Here is a 20706-nt window from a genome sequence, read left to right as displayed (position 1 = left end):
GCCATTTTGAGCACCATAGTGGACACCGAGAAGACGAAGGATAACATAAAGGCTCGAATTGACCAAGAAAAGTTGTGCGATAGGCCGAGTTGAACATGAAGCCACCTCAAGGTGCCAAAAAAACTTGGACTAAGCCACACGCTCCGTTCTGCCTCACAAAGGCCCAAAAAAGGGAGGTCTTCCAATGGATGAAGGACTCCTTGTTTTTCCCTGATGGGTTCGCAACCAACTCGGATGAGGGGTCTTAACATTGAAACGTTGCGAGTACAAGGACCGAAGAGTCATGACTACCACGTATGGATTGAGCGGATAATGCCGGTGATGATTCAAGGCTATGTCCCCGAGAAGACTTGGCGAGTGCTAGCGAGGTTGAGTTATTTCTTCCGCCGGATTTGTGCTAGGGAGTTAGACACTAAAGTGATTGAGAAGCTGGATGAACAGGCACCCATGTTGCTTTGCGATCTAGAGAAGATCTTTCCTCCAGCGTTCTTTAATCCGATGCAACATATGATCCTCCACCTCGCGAAGGAATGCTTAAAGGGGGCCGAATTGGGGCCGTTGGCAGTTTGGTCCCGAGAGAGAAACACAAAAGCTTCGTCGGATGACCGGCAATAAATGCAAGATCGAAGCATCCATAGCCGAGGCGAGTCCCGAACGTGGAGGTGGCAAACTTCACCACTAAGCACTATGATCCCAACATTCCCACAAAGCACAACCCGGTCCTCCGTTACAATGCCGCCAACAATGAAGATGTACCCAAGCTTAGCATCTTCATAGGGCTTGGCGGCAAGTCAAGTGGCTCGAAGCCGTACACAACGAATTTACATGAGCGGGAGTTGATCCACTCATATGTCTTGAACACCATGGTGGAAGTGAAGCCGTACATCAAGTAAGTGCTAACCATTTAGTTATTCGCAAACATTCATCGTATGTTCGTGGCTAACTCTTCCTCCGTTCACTGTTGTAGACAATTCACGACTAAATATTGGAGGTATACCCACAGGGATCCTACCTCGGAAGAATCCAAGGATATTTTCGATAAGGGCGGCGGTCACGGTTTCGGTAGCTGGTTCCGTGGTTTGGTACTATCCTATCCAAATTTGTTTGTACACTGTCGACATTTCGGCCGACATTTCTTGTTCTAAACTTGTCATCCTAATCTTGTAGGCAAGAACTGACAAAGACATGAATCCCTTGCTACGAAAAATTGCTAGGGGCTTCAACCATTCCGTCGACTCGTTCAATTCTTATGACGTGAACGGGTATCGCTTCTAGACCCATCAATACACAACAAGCCGTCCAAACAAGAAGACAATAAATAGCGGGGTGGTATGTCAAGGTGATGATGGACTCCATTACTATGGAAGAGTCGAGGGTATATACGAGCTGAATTACGGGTTTGACAAAGGGCTAAATCCCGTTGTATTCAAATGCCATTGGTTCGACCCACGTCGCGTGAGACGGGATCCTGAAATTGGATTGGTCGAAGTTGAAAGAAGCTCTGTTTATAAGGGAGAGGACGTGTACATTTTGGCCACCCAAGCTTTCCAAGTATTCTATCTCCCGTACGCGTGCCGAAACCCGACCAAACGTCTACATGGATGGGATATTGTGATGACGGTTCCTTCACGCATTAGGCCACCCCCGCCAAACAAGGACGATTACCGCCGCGTAGGCCCCTCAACAAGGACTGTTGATTTTTATCAAGAAGAAGGGCTCCCCGGTCATTTCACTATCGACTTGTCGGCCGTTGTTGATAACATGGTCGTAGACGATGAGCAAGAAGAAGATGCGGTTATGGAGGAAGACAATGAAGAATATGAAGCTGAGGATGTGTGTGCCGTAGAAGACCTAAGTTTGCTCGAGGCGTTCAAAGCATGCATTGACCTAGATCCAAATGGACCACCTCCAGGTTTCATCGATGATTATTGGTTCGCTGAGCCTGATGATGATGAAACATGTGGTCCGATTACGGATGTCGACATAGGCTACTGATCTATGTAGTTGTAATTGTGAGGCTATCCTATATATGTACTGAACTATGTGTTATTTGTAATAAACTATGATCTATGTAGTTGTAATTGTGAGGCTATCCTATATATGTACTGAACTATGTGTTATTTGTAATAAACTATGATCTATGTAGTTGTAATTGTGAGGCTATCCTATGTACTGAACTATGTGCTATTTGTAATAAACTATGATCTATGTACTGAACTATGTGCTATTTATTGTTGATTTCACTAATATTCATTTGTTTACATTGCATACTAATAAACCACTCTTTTCATTGTGTTTGCAGGTGATTGAAACATGCCGCCAAGAAAAAGAAAGGAAGGTTTCAAAAAGAAGATCAAGGCCGTGGCTGAGCTTGTGGGACTTTCGAGTGGTTCGTCGTCGCAGACACGTCCTCCTAGCGCTCCTCCTAGCCCTCCACCACGGAGGAAGAATGCCCAGCCACGGCGACTTCGTACCCCTTCTCCTAGTCCTCCCCCAGCCGAGGATGATGACGAGGAGCAGTGGGGTGGGGAGGACGAGGAGGACGGTGAGGAGCACGGTGGGCAGGACGAGGAGGCCGGTGAGGAGCACGGTGGGCAGGACGAGGAGGCCGGTGGGGAGGACGGTGGGGAGGACCTCGAGGAGGATGAGGGGTTGGGGGGTTTGCCGCAGGAGCTAGACCCAGACCTAGCTTGGTATCCGCCCGAGGAGGAGGTGTACGTTGCAGCCGAGGAGAGGCTAGAACCACGGGACAAGAAGCCGTATAAGCGCGGGATTACGAAACTCCCCAAGCTAAAAACTTGGGCCTTCCGCGATGTTGTTCTCGTGCCCGCCTGGAAAGAGGTACATGCTGATTTTGGCATTCCATTATTGAAATTTTTATCATTATACAATTTTTTATCACATGCATACCGATTTTGGCAATTCGTTGTGCAGCATGTTCAAGTATGGTGACCCGAGGAGGCTCCCGACACGTGAGTACTCGAACATCCTTGGAGGCCTAATTAGGAAGCATTTCCCTGGGATTGTCAATCTCCCTAGTGGTGGCCGCGATGTGGCTTGGACTTGGAAGCACTACAGCTACGCGGAAGATCCTAGCGGCAAGTGCGCCAACATGCAAGAGCGGGTTGTCCGCCACTTCTGGGTACGTGACTTTTGGCTTCTTAGCATTCAAACACTTCTTGACTACCAATAGTTGCTCTAATTCCTCTTGTTTTACCTATGTGCATGGTTGCAGAAATACTTCACGAGGGCTGAGGGCGAGGAAATTAAGTGCGACGTTATCTTACACGAGTTGTGCAGGGTGAGGGTGACTGGCATGCACTACGAGGCACGTGTCCAGTGCGTCCGCGATCGGCACGCCGAGCACAAAGTTTGGATGAGTAAGGCTGATTGTCGGGATACGCTCATGGCACCGTGGCAGTACCTGCAGGTATTAGCATCGATGTGTTATTTATTTCCGCATTTTCATTGTAGTTTATGTTCTAATAATGGGTCTATCTTGTGTATGTAGAACCCTCCTCAGTACGTCGGGGAAGACAAGGCGTGCTTTCTTGCGATGGTCATATGGTGGACATCCCCCGAGTACGCCCGGAAGCACGAGGAGGGCAAGCAGAAGCGTTTAGAGATGGGAGGTGGATCACATGTCCAGGGCAGCAAGAACTTGGCCCTTACCTTGCAGCAAGAGGTGAGCAAATGGTTTCTTCATTCTTTCGTTTCATGTTATTGTTAGCCCCGCAAGGGTGTCCCTCTTCACTTACTTGCATGTACTCTTTTGCAGGAAGTGAAGACAGGCGTGACACCAAACTTGTTTGGCCTTTTCCAAAAGTCCAAGACCAGGAGGGAGCCGCATCCTGAAACGGGGTCCGTGTGGCTCAACGGGCTAGCGGAGGCCCAGTGTGGCGCGTACCGCTCGACGTTCAAGGCCAAGCACGGCGAAGACGCCGACCCAACCACCGAATACTTTGATGTTGAGGTTGCGGTGCTTGCGGGACAAGGCAAGAAGGGTGGCCGCCTATGGATTGCTGACGGGTTAGTCGACCCATCGACCATTCCATCTCTACGCCGGATCCGTCGTGGGCGTACGAGCGAGCAGCCTCGGGTAGAGACCCGCCCACGGGCTTCGGACCTAGCTGTGGAGAAGTTACGGGTAAGTTCTTCGTCGATCCTCTACGCTTCATTACATGTTTTCCATTGCAATGTTACTGACATCGCGGCAACACAACGTAGGCGGAGATGGAAGAAAGGGAACGGAGGCACCAAGAGGAGCAGATGCGGATGCAGCAGCAGCTTAGGGAGAACATGCGGATGCAGCAGCAGATGTTGCGGCGGATGCAACAACAGCAGACGAGATGTTCCGAGCAGATGTTCATGAACCAGGCCGTGCTGACTTCCCCACCGGGGAGTAGTGCTCCTAGCACGTCGTGTCCTCCTATGTTCCCCAACTGGGTAAGTGGTTAACTTAATATCTCCGTCTCAATCTTGTTTGTTGTCTAACCGAACTTTGGATATTGCAGATCCCCGCGCCTGATCCGGCTGTGATGGCGCTCCTCCAGCAAGCGCCAAGTCGAGCCCGTCGACACCCGGCTTGACCGTCAACAATACGGGCATCATCCGGAGCCTGCAGCAGTTTCTAGGTGAGTTCTCCTACACTTCTAATTCTTCCATACCATGTCACTTGTGAATTTTAGCCATTCAACCATGTCAATTTTAGCCATTATGTTCAATTTTACCTATTCCATGTTAATTTTAGCCATTCCATGTCATCCTTAGCCATTATGTTGAATTTTAGCCATTTCATGTCAATTCTAGCGATTATGTTCAATTTTAGCCATTCCATGTCAATTCTAGTTCTTCCATGTCAATTCTAGTTCTTACATGTCAATTTTAGCCATTCCATGTCAATTCGAGTTCTTCCATGTCAATTTTAGCCATTCCATGTCAATTCTACTTCTTCCATGTCAATCCTAGTTCTTACATGTCAATTTTAGCCATTCCATGCCACTTATGCATCTATGAACTTGTAGGAGGACAAGGAGGTGGAGAAGGACAAGGAAGTGGAGAAGGACAAGGAAGTGGCGAAGGTTGATGTTGCTTGTGTATGAACTTGTTGTGCGACTTGGAACATTCTATGTTGGAGACTTTGTTGTTGATGTTGGACTACTTGTTGTATGAACTAATTATGTGACTTGGAACTATTGTATGGACTTTGTTGGACTACTCGTGTATGAACTTTGTTGTTGATGATGCAAATACTCTATATATTGTGCTATATGTGTATCTGGATGATTATTGGTATTTGTGAATTGCATATGCAGGGATTAATGGGGAAGCAGGGAAATTCTAGAATTTTGTCAGCATCTTTGCCGTGCATATGCACACGGCAAAGAAACAAGCACACGGCAAAGGCCTTCTTTGCCGTGCACACACACACGGCAAAGAGCCTCCAGCTGTGCACTGCGCTGCGCCCGTGTGCTGGTCTGTTTCTTTGCCGTGCGGGGTGTTGGTGAAGCACACGGCAAAGCCCACCCTGTGCCGTGCGGGTTGGAGGCGGAGCGCACGGCAAAGATCGCCGCACGGCAACCATTTCAGCCGCACGGCAAAGAAATCTGCACGGCAAAGCAGGGATGGCGCACGGCAAAGCTGGGTCGCACGGCAAAGGCGTTGCCGTGCGATTTTCCCGCAGCACACGGCAAAGGCCTCTTTGCCGGGCAGGTCGTTGCCGTGCATTCTTTGCCGTGCACGGCCGCACGGCAAAGGCGTTGCCGAGCCGATTTGGGCCTTTGCCGTGCGTTTAGGCTGCACGGCAAAGCCCTGTTCTCCTGTAGTGATGCATGCAAGTTAATCTAGTTGACAAATTGTTAACCGATATCAGTGTATGTTTTGTTCAGTTATTTCTATTTATTGACTTGTAAACCGTGTTTTATCATGAAAAATAACTTTCCATATATCCCGTGCTATTACTCTATATTTTGTTTGGAATGTGCCAGCAACTACAGCAACTAATAGTTGCTGAGAGCAGTGCAGCTAGGTGTATACTTCTAGCACGGTTCTCGTGTAAAACTGATAAATGTAAAATGTATCCATAAACTTTAGCATTTTATTTATAAATATTATATGATATTTGTATGATATGAGAGTTTCCGTACATGTTTTACATTGATTTATGAGAATTTATAACAAAATACCTTTTATTGGTTTTTAATGTTGCAGAACAAAATACTGTGTATTTTTTTAGTTTTAGAGACCTTACAGACATGAAATGGCCCCAACATTTTGCCACTGACAGTTTTTCAGAAAATACAAAAATGTGAAGTTGGAGCTGTTCGGCCGCCGGAAGAGGCCCATGGCGCGCGCGGCGGATAGATTGGACCACAGCAGCTGGCAAGGCAGCCTGGTCTTCTCTTGAGTCCATTGATTCTACCCTGTAAGCCGAGGCCAAATCAGCTTATCAGCACATAATCCTAGCCTGCGGATCAGTCGTCCAGTTAGTCGATGTGCAAGAAAGTCAGTCGTCGATCTCGCCGGAGAAAGTACACGGCAAGTCGACGCAACATACCAGTTGGGCCCTGCGCCAACAACCTTTACGTACGCTTGAATCATTCTCGCGTCATTCCAGGCTTCTGGAAATTTAATTACCAGCTCTATACATATAGAGTTAGCCAACGCGCGCGATGGAGGATGCAAAGCTGACCCGGTGAGCAACGCGCCAAACTGCACCGCGCGGATCGACGACCTCGTAGACATTGGTCGATATATAGATATACGTACCTAGCTAGGTGAGGTACGTGAAGCTCCTTTACGTACTGTTGCGCTTGTGTAATCGGCACACTACCATCTCGATCAATTTCATGTCGTCTATGCTCTAGCTCCGTGCATGCATTGCATACATTAAGTCAAGTTGCGCGCGCGTGGGTTCAGAAAGTCCAGTATATATATAGTCGACTGAACCGTACATAGCTCGTACTCCCGTGCGAACTCGATCGATCATGCTCGCCATGTTTACCATCACAAACGTGTCGCATTTCGTCCTAGCAGCAGCCATCGCCATGGCCTGCGTCGTGCTGCTGCTGTCGTCTTCCTCCTGCCCGTCCGGCATCAAGCTCGCCTTGCGCAACAATGAAACACAAGCAAATCCCAGCATGAGGGTACGTCCATCTACATTATTCCATGGTATCCACTTTTATGGTTGGTCTAGCCTCTCTTTTTTCGAAATGGAGGAACTCCCCAGCCGATGCATATAGACTTTATTAACTTTATTTACTGAACTTATTATCTGTTACAGCTCATAGATGGCAGTGTTGCTACATGGATCAGTTACTTAAACACCAAACAAACTGCCATGGAATACAAGAGAATCAAAAGTTCAATATGCTAACAGGCCATATCCTTTCTTTACTCCTCCGTCTGGAGACAAGACCACTTACAAATTCAGTACGTAGCCATAGGGATAACCTACAAATAAGAAGAATCACTTGATTTGTTAAAATTAAGGTTATTCATCTTTTTCCATATTGCCCATAATAAAGCATAGGCTTCCACTCGAATCTGAACTTTATCTTTCTTCCTTACACCATGCAACCAATCACCAAACAAATTCGTTGTACTAGTTGGAGGTGCAATATTAAACGCAATATGAACAATATGCAAAACTAATTGGGCAAGAGGACAGTCAATGAACAAGTGATGTATTGTTTCTTTTTTATCACAAAAGCAACACTTCATATTACCATGTCAATTACTTTTTTGCAAGAATGTCTTTTCTTTAAAGTGACTTTACGATGTAAAAACCACATAAAAATCTTAAACTTCCAAGAAACTTTCATCTTCCATATGTATTTGCATAGGTAGAATGTATTACCATTATTCATATAATCTAAATACACAGATCTAAAATAAAATATACCCGATGTTGTTAGATTCCACACAAATACATTATTATTACCACTGAATTGTACATCCATCAACTGTTGAACTAAATGCACCAAATTTCCCATGTGTTCTCTCTAAGACTCCGTCTAAACACAACATTTAACAGATTATGTGACATAACATCAACCACCAAAACAATTTTCTGTTGAACTATATTATATAACAGTGGATAGCAAATATTTAGAGGTGCGTCTCCAAGCCATGTGTCTTCCCAAAATCTAGTTTCCAAGCCATTACTAATTTAAAATAACCTCTACCGAAGAAATCATCCTTAGCTCTTAGTATCCCTTTCCAAAAAGAAGAGTCAAAATCATTTGGCTTCACTTGAGCTAACTTTTTTTTAATGTAGGTACATATTATTTTTATGCTCCTGCCACACTCCATCTTCATTAAGAATTTTAAATACCTATTGACTCAGTAAAATTTATTTTTAAGTTCAATAGCTTCAACACCAAGACCTCCTTGGTCTTGCAGTCTACAAATAATGTTTCACTTTGTGAACCTTTACTTTTTTTTATGTCCATCACTTTGCCAAAAAATTGTGATCGGAAAATATCCATTCTCCTTCTTACCTCTTTGGGTATTTCAAAAAGGATAACGTAAACATAGATAAGCTAGTTAGTAATAAATTAATGAGGACAAGCCTATCACCGTATGAAAATAGTTTGCCTAACAAACTAGCAAGTTTGCTTTCGAAATGGTCAACGGGCTTCCATTCTACATTCTTGATCTTAGGAAAAAAAGAATAGGAATAATGCCTAGGTATTTGAATGGAAACGAAGCTAACTCGCATACAAAAAAATGTAATATTTCTGGGTACTATCTTTTGCTTGACCAAAACAGAAAACCTCGCTTTTTGTGAAAGTTAATCTTGAGTCTGGACAACTGCTCCAAGATACTCAAAATTAATTTCACATTAAGAGCTTTTTGAATGTCATGCTCCATAAAAATAATAGTGTCATCGGCGTACTGTAGAATAGATTCCCACCATCTACCAAATGAGGGATGAGTCCTTCTACTTGGCCATCCATTTAACCCTAGCTATCAGGATCGCCAAGACGTCCACCACTATGTTAAAGAGAATAGGTTGGTCTAGCCTCGCTTGTTTATTTTTTTATTTTTTATTACAATAGGGTAGGGATGGTACGATGCGATAAACAGGTTAGTCTAGCCTTTTCAATGGTTTTCCCTCCTTTTCGAAAGGAAACTACTCCCTCCGTTCCTTTTTAATTGACTCAAATTTAGTACAAAGTTGTACTAAATCTGAGTCAATTAAAAAAGAACGGAGGGAGTAGTTTATTTCATGCCTATAAAATAAGTGTGTTCCTTTAAAATTAGCAGCCATGTAGATTCTTATATTATATATGTTTCTTATTGGACGTGCATCGATTGATGCACAATGCTAGCCTCCACATGGCTAACCACAGTTCCATTATTTACCCTCATTTCATGTCAAAATAGTATTTAATTATCTTTGTTTCATGTCAAAATAATAATTTATTTGCTACATTTAATTACGAAACCATAATTAATTTGCTCCATTTATGCCTTACATTTTAGATCTTTCACAATGGGGTGTTTATTAGCACATTTTTATAGGTGAAATTAAAATCTAAGAAACAAATACTCCAGTGCATTCTCTTAAGTATTGTTTCTTAGGGAGGTTTCATTTAGTGATTTTGGGCTTATGCATGTGTGTGATTAGACTAGCCAATCTTATTTGCTTATGACTTTGTGCAAATGTTGCATCTTAGCTAAGATAAAACAATCATCTCTCTCTTCCTTCACATGCCACATCAGCAAAGTACCTAGGATACAATACACCCATTGTGAAAGGCCTTAACTAGGCCTCGTCCCTCCTTAGTTACAAGTGTTACATTTTGCTGATCTGGAATCCCATAATCCGTCAAAATTATAAAAATAAACAAAATATTTATTTTTAAGCAATTCAATTTCCATCGGTAGGAGTTACATCGGGGAGGGGGGCATCGGTGGGTGGCACCTCCTCTGGTTGCATTAAGGAAAAATAATAATCCACACATTGGACAGAAATACAAAAGGAAATGTACTTATTTTACCCATCTCGCCACTTGACCTTCATGGCCTTTATGTTTTGTGTTAGTTGAAATTGGAATACCCAAAGTTAAAATTCATGGATCCGTCCCTGCTCCATGGACTGACTCCGATACTAGTTTTGTACTAGCTTAGCTAGGGAGAAACACTCAGCTATGATCTACTGGCTGTTTGGCTAATTGCTTGTTCTATCCCGAGTTCTTAGTTTCTATTTTGCCTTTATGCAGCTTAGCTAGGGAGAAACACTCAGCTATGATCTACCGGCTGTTTGGCTAATTGCTTGCTCCATCCCGAGTTCTTAGTTTCTATTTTGCCTTTATGCATGTAAAGATTTACATATAAATAAATAATAGTTTTATGTGTGGTGTGTGTGCATGGTCGAGCTGCAGGCTGCTGCCGTGACTAGTACTACACCTGGTGACGACCTAGCCGTGCTACTGAGAAGCGCGGCAATGGAAGACAACACCGTGATAATGACCTTCACGAACGGGGCCATGTCATCGCCCGGCTCACTCCTGGACCTCTTCCTGGAGAGCTTCCGTGTTGGCGACAAGACAGAGCCCCTGCTGAAGCACCTCGTCGTCATCAACACGGACAACAAGGCTTTGGAGCAGTGCAAGCTCGTGCACCCATTGTGCTACCGGCTAGACATTGGCGGCGGCATCAACTTCACGGCGGAGAAGTGGTTTATGAGCAGGGACTACCTGGAGATGATGTGGGCTAGGAACAGGTTCCAGTCTCGTGTCCTGGAGATGGGCTACGGTTTTGTCTTCACGGTGAACACTCACATTGCCATGGATTCAATTTGCATTTTTCGTAAAGAAAATATATTAATATCATATCGAAAATGGATTCAATTTTCTAGCTCTAGTTAACATATATGGTGATGATTTCCATGGCCTGTGTAGGACGTGGACATCGTGTGGTTCCGGAACCCGCTGCTACAAGTTCCAGTGGCCGCGGACATCGCCTTTTCATGCGAGAGGTACAACGACCGAGCGGACCCATACGACCTGCGGAAGGACGCCAACGGAGGGTTCCTCTATGCCAAGCCAAACACGAGGACAATCAGGTTCTTCAAGAGCTGGTACGAGGCGAGGGCGGTGTACCCAGGCCGGAACGAGCAGTATGTGTTCGGCGGGGTGAAGCGAGAGCTGTCGGCGCGGCACGGCATAACGTTGCTCTTCATCGACACGGCTTACTTTGGCAGCAACTGCCAGCCCAAGAAGGACTTCCAGCGGCTCTGCACGTTTCACGCCAACTGCCTCAAAGGGATGAGAAACAAGGTGGGGCTCCTTCCGGGGCATCATGGGTGAATGGAAGAATTTCAGGAATAACACTAGTGTTTCACACTGATGTAACATTTTATAGGCAAAATTATGCTATATTTCAAGCTAGAGCATATGGAATATTTTAGGTGATTTCAAACTTGGAATAAAAATGTTACCATGAATAAAAATGTATGCCCAAAACAAGAAATCGTCAGATTTAATGAGCCTATTTGCAATCTTGGACTGATTGAAATTTGAAACCCCTCTAATTAAAAGGAAGATTTTTTTTAGGTAAAAAGGTTTCCCCTGATTTCCTTATCAAATCACAAGCTACAATGTGTCCTTACAGCGCAATAAACATTGATAGGTTTTTAAACAGAAAATATAACCTATCACATCCTAAATATCGAGCTGATGCAACAAATCTCGCTAATACTCCTCAAGCAACTAGGTTATTTACATGCTTGACATTAATTAGTAAAATAAAATATTTAAATAAGTGGTCACATGATGTTGAAATTTTAGATGTGCTTGCTTCAAAATACAGGAGAATGCTTGTGTTGCTTCTAAGGAGTTTAGCACACTGCCACCCTTTTATTCCGAATGAGGTAGAAGAGGATAGATAAAATTGTATCAGCCCCAAATTTTCTGTCACTGTCAACATGCGCACTACAAGTGTACTCCATATATATCTGATAGTGAGAATTCCCCTCTCACTTGCTAACATCTAGTTTGATCAGAACATGCCGAAAATATTGGGGTAATAATATGCATCCATAAACCAAACACATACTCAAATTGCATATAATAACCCATCTGAAAGTGCATGGAGCCCCCATGTGTGATTTTGGTAATTGATGACAATCTCTTTGAGAGGGTTTATATAAGGAATTTAAGTAACAAACAAGTTGAATACATAGAGAAAACTCCCCCATACTATATGCAAGAGCATACATTGACATTCAAAGCCTAGTGGAGTTTTCTCTAAATATTCAACTATGCAAAGCAACAAGATGCAATGCAATAAAGGCACATGCTTAAGCACAAAGCAAAGACATAACCAAATTCTCTTAAACCCTCCAAACTTCTCCCCCAATGGCACCAATTGCCGAAATGGGTGAAAAATTTAGAAGGCCCATATAGTGAGAGTTCCTCCATACCGTGTGCATTTCTCATAATTTGAGTAGAATCAAATGCACGTATCCAATGATGAATATTCGGAAGGAATCACACTATAGAGAGGATCAAAGATTGCAAAAACATAACAAAGTCAAGAAGCTTCAACAAATGAAGCAAGCAACCAAATGAACCACAAAGAAGATACCAAAAGAAAGATTAATATTATGATAAGAACAAGAAGATTGCTCTAAATAATATGAGGAAGCTCCCCAAGGTTTGTGCACAAAACTAGACAATTTGCATTGGAGTATAAAGTGCACAAACATGGAATCATCACTCTTATAATATCATTCAAAACAAAAGATACCAAGTGAATTAAACTCTAATGATCACCACAAAATTGTGCTTTAAATAAAATGAGGAAGCTCCCCAAGGTACATGCATAAATTAAAATGTTGCATTTGAATACAATATGCATAACATGGAATCCTCACTCCCTTACTACCAATTAAAAGCACGAACATTTGCAATGAATCATAGATAGAAAATAAAGCTTAACACTTGCAACAAACAAATGGTTGAGCAAGAAGTAAGAGGTACCATAATAAAAGGCTCAACCAAGAGGATATGTGAAAGGCATGATAAAGCATATTATACGACTATTACAAGGATGAGCAAAAAGCATCATCATAGTCTTCAATGAATGATATTGCTTAGCATGACCAATCAACACGCAACAAATAAATAAGATATCAAATGGAGATGTATCATCTCTTATGTGTATAAGTTTCTCTAAGTGGGCAATATCACAAAGATATTTCTCCACAAATAAACATGCACACACAAAAAAAGATACACAAGAAATATAGCATGATATCCAAGACGAAGTCATGCAATATACCAATAAGAATTTTTGCTTAATAGCATGGCCAAAGGCTCAATTTTATCTTATTGTACATTCATGAACTTCAACCACAAACAACTAAAATACATCACAAATATCAACAAGGGATAGAAGATAGTTGGGATGCATTGAAAAAGGCAACAAGTATCACAAACAAGGATACCAGACAACGGAGTGGCCATATCCTCTTGTCGGCTTAACAGGGGCCACTGGTCAGGCTGGCGACTTTTGGACCTTCGGGCCTCTTCTGGACTCCCTCTTGGTCTCCAAGTATTCTTCCTTCCACAAAAATGATGTGGCAAAAATTCACAGGGTGTCTGAGTTGCAAAAGGTTCCTGAAATTAAAAGATATGAAAAGTAGGGGTTTCCTGTTTTGTAGAGTTAGATAGCAAAGAAAATGGGATTTTTTGGGAAACCCCAAAAATAATTAAAAGGAGTGGTGGTAACTCATGATGTGTTGCATATAAGTTTGATCTTAACATAATAAACTTTGAAATTGATGCATATGTTCCTTACATATAACCAATTTCCAAACTTATTCTATGCTCGTCCTCGAGCATGCAAATGATAAAAAAATGTGGATTTTGAAGATAATTATCATATCTACTAAGTTGTACACATGATCCCAGCTAATAAATGCAAAATGCTTCATTAATAATGATCTTCAAGCAATCATGTTATAAATTAATAAAAACATCATTCTGCATGATTGAAAACTACTACTAACTCATGTACTAAATTGCTTTTCCTTTATTAATAGTGTTGCCCTACCATAAAAACATGATCCTCATGTTTTGATGGTAGGGTTACACTATTAATAATGGATGACATTAGGGTGATCCCAACAGTTCTTGTGTCGGCATACGAGTGAGTTTGGGAGCCGTACAACTGAGTTTGATAGTTCCTTTCATATCTTCGGTTATCTTCCTAATAGGTCTCTTTTTCTATTTAACTTATCAAGAAGAGTCCATTTTGATTCACTATGTTTTTATGAGATATACGTTAAGTGAGGCCATGAACCCGGTCCACTTTTACTAAAAGAAATCGTTTTAAAATTGATGCACGTGCTTTTACATTTGTATTATTAAATATTTCAAAAATACAGATAGATTTATTGCATTTATTTGTACCAGCATCTTCTATTTACCACTAATCACCGTCGTCAACATCCCTTTCTAACACAGTTGTACATGAGAACTACCACAGCTGAGTTGGGAACACAAGATAACTACTAACTTAAAATCCTTGTGATTTAGACTCAACCACGAATCACTTTTGCGGGGAAAGAGTTTTAGTTCAACAATTTGCGCTTGAAATTCCAATGAATTGGTATACGTGTTGTCGGTTGATATCCAAAACCATAGTATAATTGTGATAAGTCACTCAGTATTGTAGGAAGGAAGTGTGATCGTCGCGAGAATGAACCGTCGGAGGTTCAAACAGGATGGAGTGTTTGGCACACTGTTAGTCTTTCTTACATTGTTATTCCAAGTTTCAAATCTCACTATTCACGAAAAAAAATCTCTGCACTAGAAATATAGCGTTGCTTCTATAAAAAAAAGTAGGTTACATTTTTTATGCTCATCCCGATAAAGTGTTGTTTTTATTGGCAAGCTCCTCCTGCCTCGCAATCTTGAACTGCTTCCACTCATCCATGACGCCCCGGAGACGCTCCAGCTTCAAGCTGAGCCCTCTGAGGCAGTTTCCGTGGAACGTGCAGAGCCGGCGGAAGTCCTTCTTGGGCTGGCAGAAGCCGCCGCAGTAGGCCGTATCGATGAAGTGCACCTCCACGCCGTGCTGCAGCGACAGCTCACGCTTCATCTTGTCAAACACGGCTTGTTCGTTCATGCGCCCAGATCTCGCCTGGTACCAACCCTTGAAGAAGCCAATTGTCCTCGGGTTCGGCCTGGCGTAGACGAACCCGCCATTGGCGTTCTTCTCCAGGTCATACGGGTCGTCGCCGAGGTACTTGTCGCTGGAGATGGTGATGTCGGCGCCCACCGGGACGTGCAGCAGCGCATTCCGGAACCACAGGATGTCCATGTCCTGACCAATCGATTACGAATTGCAGATCAGTATACAATCAATCGTGCAATGTTGATGAGAGAATTGGATTGGATTCGAACTAATGGTGTCGTGGCGTGGGGTTCACCGTGAAAAGGAAGGCGTAGCCGAGCTCCAGGACACGGGTTTGGAATTTGTTCCTGGCCCACATCATCTCCAGGTAATCCTTGCTCATGTACGCCTGCTCCCTCGTCAGGTTGACGCCGCCCACCTCGAGGAAGTAGCACAACGGGTGCACCAGCTTGCACTGCTCGAAGGCCTTGTCGTCGACGGCCACGATGATGAGGTGCTTGAGCAGGGGTTCTGTCTTATCCCCTTCATGGAAGCTCTCCATGAAGAGGTCAAGCAGCGAGCCAGCCGCCGTCCAAGCCTTGTTCGTGAAGGTCATTATCACCGTGTTGTCTTCCATGACTGCGCTTCTCAGTAACACAGCAAGGTCATCCTCAGGTAGGCCATCCTCAGGCGTAGTCACAGCAGCAGCCTGCAGCGCATTTTTCGATAAAGGGTGCTTTATTACTCAAAAGTTATAAGCATTACATTCAGCTTCTGCATAGCTAAGATGCAGCGGTAACCTGCAGCGCATACACGCACATATCACACATGCAACTAGCAGAAGCTATAGGAAGTTCCTTGCAGTAGGGAGAAGGGTGTTTTTTTTCTCACGGAACCAGATGCTTCTATTACAGAATAGGCATTTAAAATATTAAAAAAAAATCTTGTGAATTTACTTGTATCGTGCACGGGACAGCTTCTCCCTTTGTCGTGTGTCACCTGCGTGGAACAGGGAAAATCATTTCCCTTTGCCGTGTGTCACTACCGGGAACACCACAATGATTTTGGCTTTGCCATGTACCGCAAGCCTGGAACATGGCAATGTTTTTGTCCGTTTTAACCGTGTTTTTTTTCTTTGCCGTGTACCTAATTGTGTAGAACACAACAAAGGTTGTGTTCGTCGTGTTTTGCGCTTTTTGGCGCACGGCAAAGAACTAGCCACACGGCAACTGCAGATTTCCCCGTCGAGATGGGCACCAGGTAGCCCCATTGTTTCAGAAATTTGAAATTTTAATTTCATCATTTCAAAACATTCCACAAAACTAGATGGATATAGTCAACTATGTATAGGACGAGCGTACAATTTTTTAATGCAAAATATACCTAATAATTTTGGCTTAAGACAAAAGACAAATCTGCCTAATTCTTGAAGCTCCCAATTTTGCAGTGTTCGCCACCGACATATCTGCACATTTATCATTTTATGCAGAGGCTAGAGCACAAGGTATTTCGTATTAAAAATTTACACACTATTAGATCGAGTACAACATTGGCTACATCCAGATTTTTTGGAATTTTTGAAACTTTGAATTCAAATATTCAAAATTTTGAAGACGGGCTTCCAGGTGCTTGTGCTCTAAAACTCCGTGCTCATGCTGGTGTCCCTAACCAGCAAGGTAACAGTGGAAGAACCATATAGTTCTAGTTGACTTGCTATAAGTACTGGAAGTGTGACATGCTCGGTTGCATTTGGAAAATACTCCCTCCGTCCTGAAATACGTGTACGTGCAGGTTTTTCAAGACACATTATCAAGTTTAAGAAAGATATTATGGGCAACTCAAGAATTAATACTATGATGTGGCTCATAATTCGCAACATATATACAGGCCCGATAAGGATGAATCCGACGATCGGTTATCGTAAAAGGTGGATTCTATGGAGAGAGGGATGAATAGACGTACCTTGATGCTTTGCAGGGTTCCATTATCGCGCGACGGAAGCTCCAGCTTGTCTGGCCGAGGCCCGGAGCATGGGCACGAGGAAGGTGATAGCAACACCATGCTGCAGGCCGTGGCCATGGCTGCTGCCATTAGGAAGCGCAAGAAATTTGTTACGGTGAACATGGCGAAGAAGATCCAATTCGGAGAGGAGTATCACATACAAAACTTGACTCTATGTATATAGTACATCGGGAGCGCACGCACATGATGGCACGCGCGTGGCATTGAAGAAACTGAGATGGTGTGCCGATTACACTAGCGCATGACTGGCATATACGTAAAGTCGATGTATGGCATCGATTGCTGATTTGCTGGCAATTTTACCAAGCCTATGGGTCAACTTTCCATCGTCATGTGTACGTCTCTGAAAGCCGCGAATGACGCGAGATTCAGGCATAAAGTTTGCTTCGTTGACTTGCCGTCTACTCTTCGCCGAGATCCACACGCTACAAGCTGACTTTCTAGGCAACCCTCCTCCAGTATAAAGCTAGCTTGCATGCAGCACAAAATGGTCGATCCCGATCAGAGCGGTTTGCTATGCATATATATGGCTCCCAGCCTCTCACACACAGGAATGGATTCCAGGGCAACGGTAATCTGAAATTCTGAGAACTGACGTAAGGAAACCAAATAAGCGGGTCCGAGCCCATCGCCGTCCATAGAAGCTGCTGTCGCCTAGGAAGTCTCCACCACCGGTTCTCCTCCTTGTCGCTAGGCCAATTAGCTCGCGATTGACAGCAGTCGTGGGTGGTGTAGCACCGGTCTAGCAGGTTCACTCCAAAGCCTAAATTTCAAGGCTTCAAATATGAAAAGCCGAAATACTAGCACACAAAAGCCCCACTATTACAACAAAACTCGGGCTCTAGCACCGGTCCAGAAGCAGCTGCACTCCAACGCATATATCTTAAATTCCAGGGCTATAAATGTGAAAATCCTACTTAAGTACTAAGTACTAACACCACAAACGCCCGTATTAGCGCCGGACTTTGAAAGAGTTTATGAGAAAGAAAGATTGGGGAGGAATCGTACAACACCCTTGGGCCGGCGTGTTCTCATTATATAGGATCACAACAGGATCGTATGGATTACAGATTTGTTACATGTTGGGTAGGATTGTATCTTCATAGCCAAAGCTCCTAATATTCCTAACTATATACCTGACACTACAAACATAACGTCTATCACCCTCCATCAATCTCAACCGGCTCAATAAGGTTGAGATTGTGTTTACAATGCTCATATAATGGTAATGGCAAAGGTTTAATGAAAATATCTGCAATCTTATCCATATCGGAGATGAACCGAATAGTGAATTGCTTCCGAGAAACCCGCTCACGAACAAAGTAAAATTCAACCTCAATATGCTTTGTTCGTGCATGAAATACTGGATTCGGTGATAAGTATGTAGCGCCAAGATTATCACACCATAATACCAGAGGTCGAACCAGTTCAACGTTGAGTTCCTGTAACAAACAATGACTGAACACAAATAAGCTCCGTGGTAAGATTAGCAAGGGCTTTATACTTAGAATCCATACTCAATCATGAAACAGTGGCTTGCTTACCACCACTCCAGACGATCAGATTACCACCATAGGATATAGCATCCACCGATTGATCGCCGGTCTTCGCACTACCAGCCCAGTTAACATTAGAAAAGGCAAAAAGCAGCATAGAAGGAGAGGACCGGAACCGAAGACCACCATCAATTGTGTCACACATAGAGAAGGATTCATTTAACAGCCACTGGTAGAAAAACAGGCTTCCGTCCAGCCCCATAAGTCGCGAAGCTAAAGGAACCGCGACTAATGGGACCTTTAGTCGCGGTTCGGGAGGCGAACCGCGACCAAAGGCCTGGGCCCAGGGCGCACGGTGGCCAGCTGGTGCACGTGGGGGGCTTTAGTCGCGGTTGGCCTGGCCAACCGCGACTAAAGTGTCCGAAGGCCTTTAGTCGCGGTTGGCCGGGCCAACCGGGACTAAAGCCCCTCCCCTATATATACCCATCCAGCAGCCAACACTTAGCCATTTGGAGCCATTCTCTTCACAAACTTCACAAGTGGGTGTTAGGTTTGCTTTTGGTTCCTCTTATGCACATAAGGTGTTTGATGAAATGCCCCAAGAGCATGAAACAAACATGATATGAAGTGTTGGAGCCACACTTGAGCTTTCTCATTTATTTTTTCCTCCTCGATCGCGGTTAGCAACTTGAACCTTTGATGTGTCATTGATAAAATATGCATGTGTGTAGTTCATTGTTTAATTTATATTGTTTGTAGCTAGTTAGTTTAACAAATGTATGATGGTTAATTATATATTTTATATTATAATAATGCAGATGAATCGGCAATGGATGTACGGTAACCGACTCTCCGGCGAGTTTAGTACGGATTTGAAAGATTTCCTCGTAGTGGCTAATGCGAACAAGCAGGGGGGTTTTGTTATCTGTCCATGTGTTAACTGTAAGAATCAGAAGGGTTACTCTTCCTCAAGAGATGTTCACATGCACCTGCTTCGGCACGGTTTCATGCCAAGCTATAATTGTTGGACCAAGCATGGAGAAAGAGGGGTTATAATGGAAGAAGATGAAGAAGGGGATGATTTCATTGATGAAAGCTATCTTGCTCAGTTCGGTGATACTTTCATGGAGGATGCTGAAGGTGAAGGGGAAGGTGAAGGGGAAGGTGAAGAAGAGGCACGTGATGATCCCGTTGATGATCTTGGTCGGACCATTGCTGATGCACGGAGACGCTGCGAAACCGAAAAGGAGAGGGAGAATTTGGATCGCATGTTAGAGGATCACGGGAAGGCGCCGTACCCCGGATGCGATGATGGTCTGAAAAAGCTGGGCTGCACACTGGATTTGCTGAAATGGAAGGCACGGGCAGGTGTAGCTGACTCGGCATTTGAAAACTTGCTGAAAATGTTGAAGAATATGTTTCCAAAGAATAACGAGTTGCCCGCCGATACGTACGAAGCAAAGAAGGTTGTCTCGCCCTCTAGGTTTAGAGGTTCCGAAGATACATGCATGCATCAACGACCGCATCCTCTACCGCGGTGAATACGAGAATTTGAATGAATGCCCGGTATGCACTCGCATTGCGTTATAAGATCGAGGCGATGACCCCGGTGACGATGTTGAGGGCCGGAAACCCGGGAAGAGGGTTCCCGCCAAGGTGATGTGGTATGCTTCTATAATACCACGGTTGAAACGTCCGTTCGGGAACAAAGAGCATGCCAAGTTGTTGCGATGGCACAAAGAGGACCGTAAGTCGGACGGGGAGTTGAGACACCCCGCAGATGGAACGCAATGGAGAAAGATCGACAGAGAGTTCAAAGATTTTGCAGCTGACGCAAGGAACATAAGATTTGGTCTAAGTACGGATGGCATGAATCCGCGAGCAGAGCTCCAGCCATAGTACCTGGCCCGTGACTCTATGCATCTACAACCTTCCTCCTTAGTTGTGCATGAAGCGGAAGTTCATTATGATGCCAGTGCTCATCCAAGGTCCGAAGCAACCCGGCAACGACATCGATGTGTACCTAAGGCCATTAGTTGATGAACTTTTACAGACT

The 20706-nt window shown here is 43.8% G+C and overlaps 1 protein-coding gene and 1 pseudogene across 1 annotated transcript; one reads left to right on the top strand and one right to left on the bottom strand.

Moving 5' to 3' along the window:
* Nucleotides 1-10376: 10376 nt before the first annotated feature.
* LOC124681672 lies at nt 10377-11358 on the top strand (annotated as a pseudogene).
* Nucleotides 11359-14877: 3519 nt separating this feature from the next.
* LOC124681671 (uncharacterized protein At4g15970-like) lies at nt 14878-17211 on the bottom strand. The gene is made up of 5 exons (XM_047216531.1): nt 17095-17211; nt 16594-16597; nt 15898-15932; nt 15449-15841; nt 14878-15342 (listed from the first exon to the last, which is right to left on the bottom strand). The coding sequence occupies exons 1-5, from the start codon at nt 17209-17211 to the stop codon at nt 14878-14880; spliced, it is 1014 nt and encodes a 337-aa protein (XP_047072487.1).
* Nucleotides 17212-20706: the final 3495 nt, after the last annotated feature.

This window comes from Lolium rigidum, unplaced genomic scaffold (genome assembly GCF_022539505.1).
Source record: "Lolium rigidum isolate FL_2022 unplaced genomic scaffold, APGP_CSIRO_Lrig_0.1 contig_51538_1, whole genome shotgun sequence".
Taxonomy (NCBI): Eukaryota; Viridiplantae; Streptophyta; class Magnoliopsida; order Poales; family Poaceae; genus Lolium; species Lolium rigidum.
Note: the sequence above shows the minus strand (reverse complement) of the source record. Positions and strands in the feature narration are given on the sequence as shown.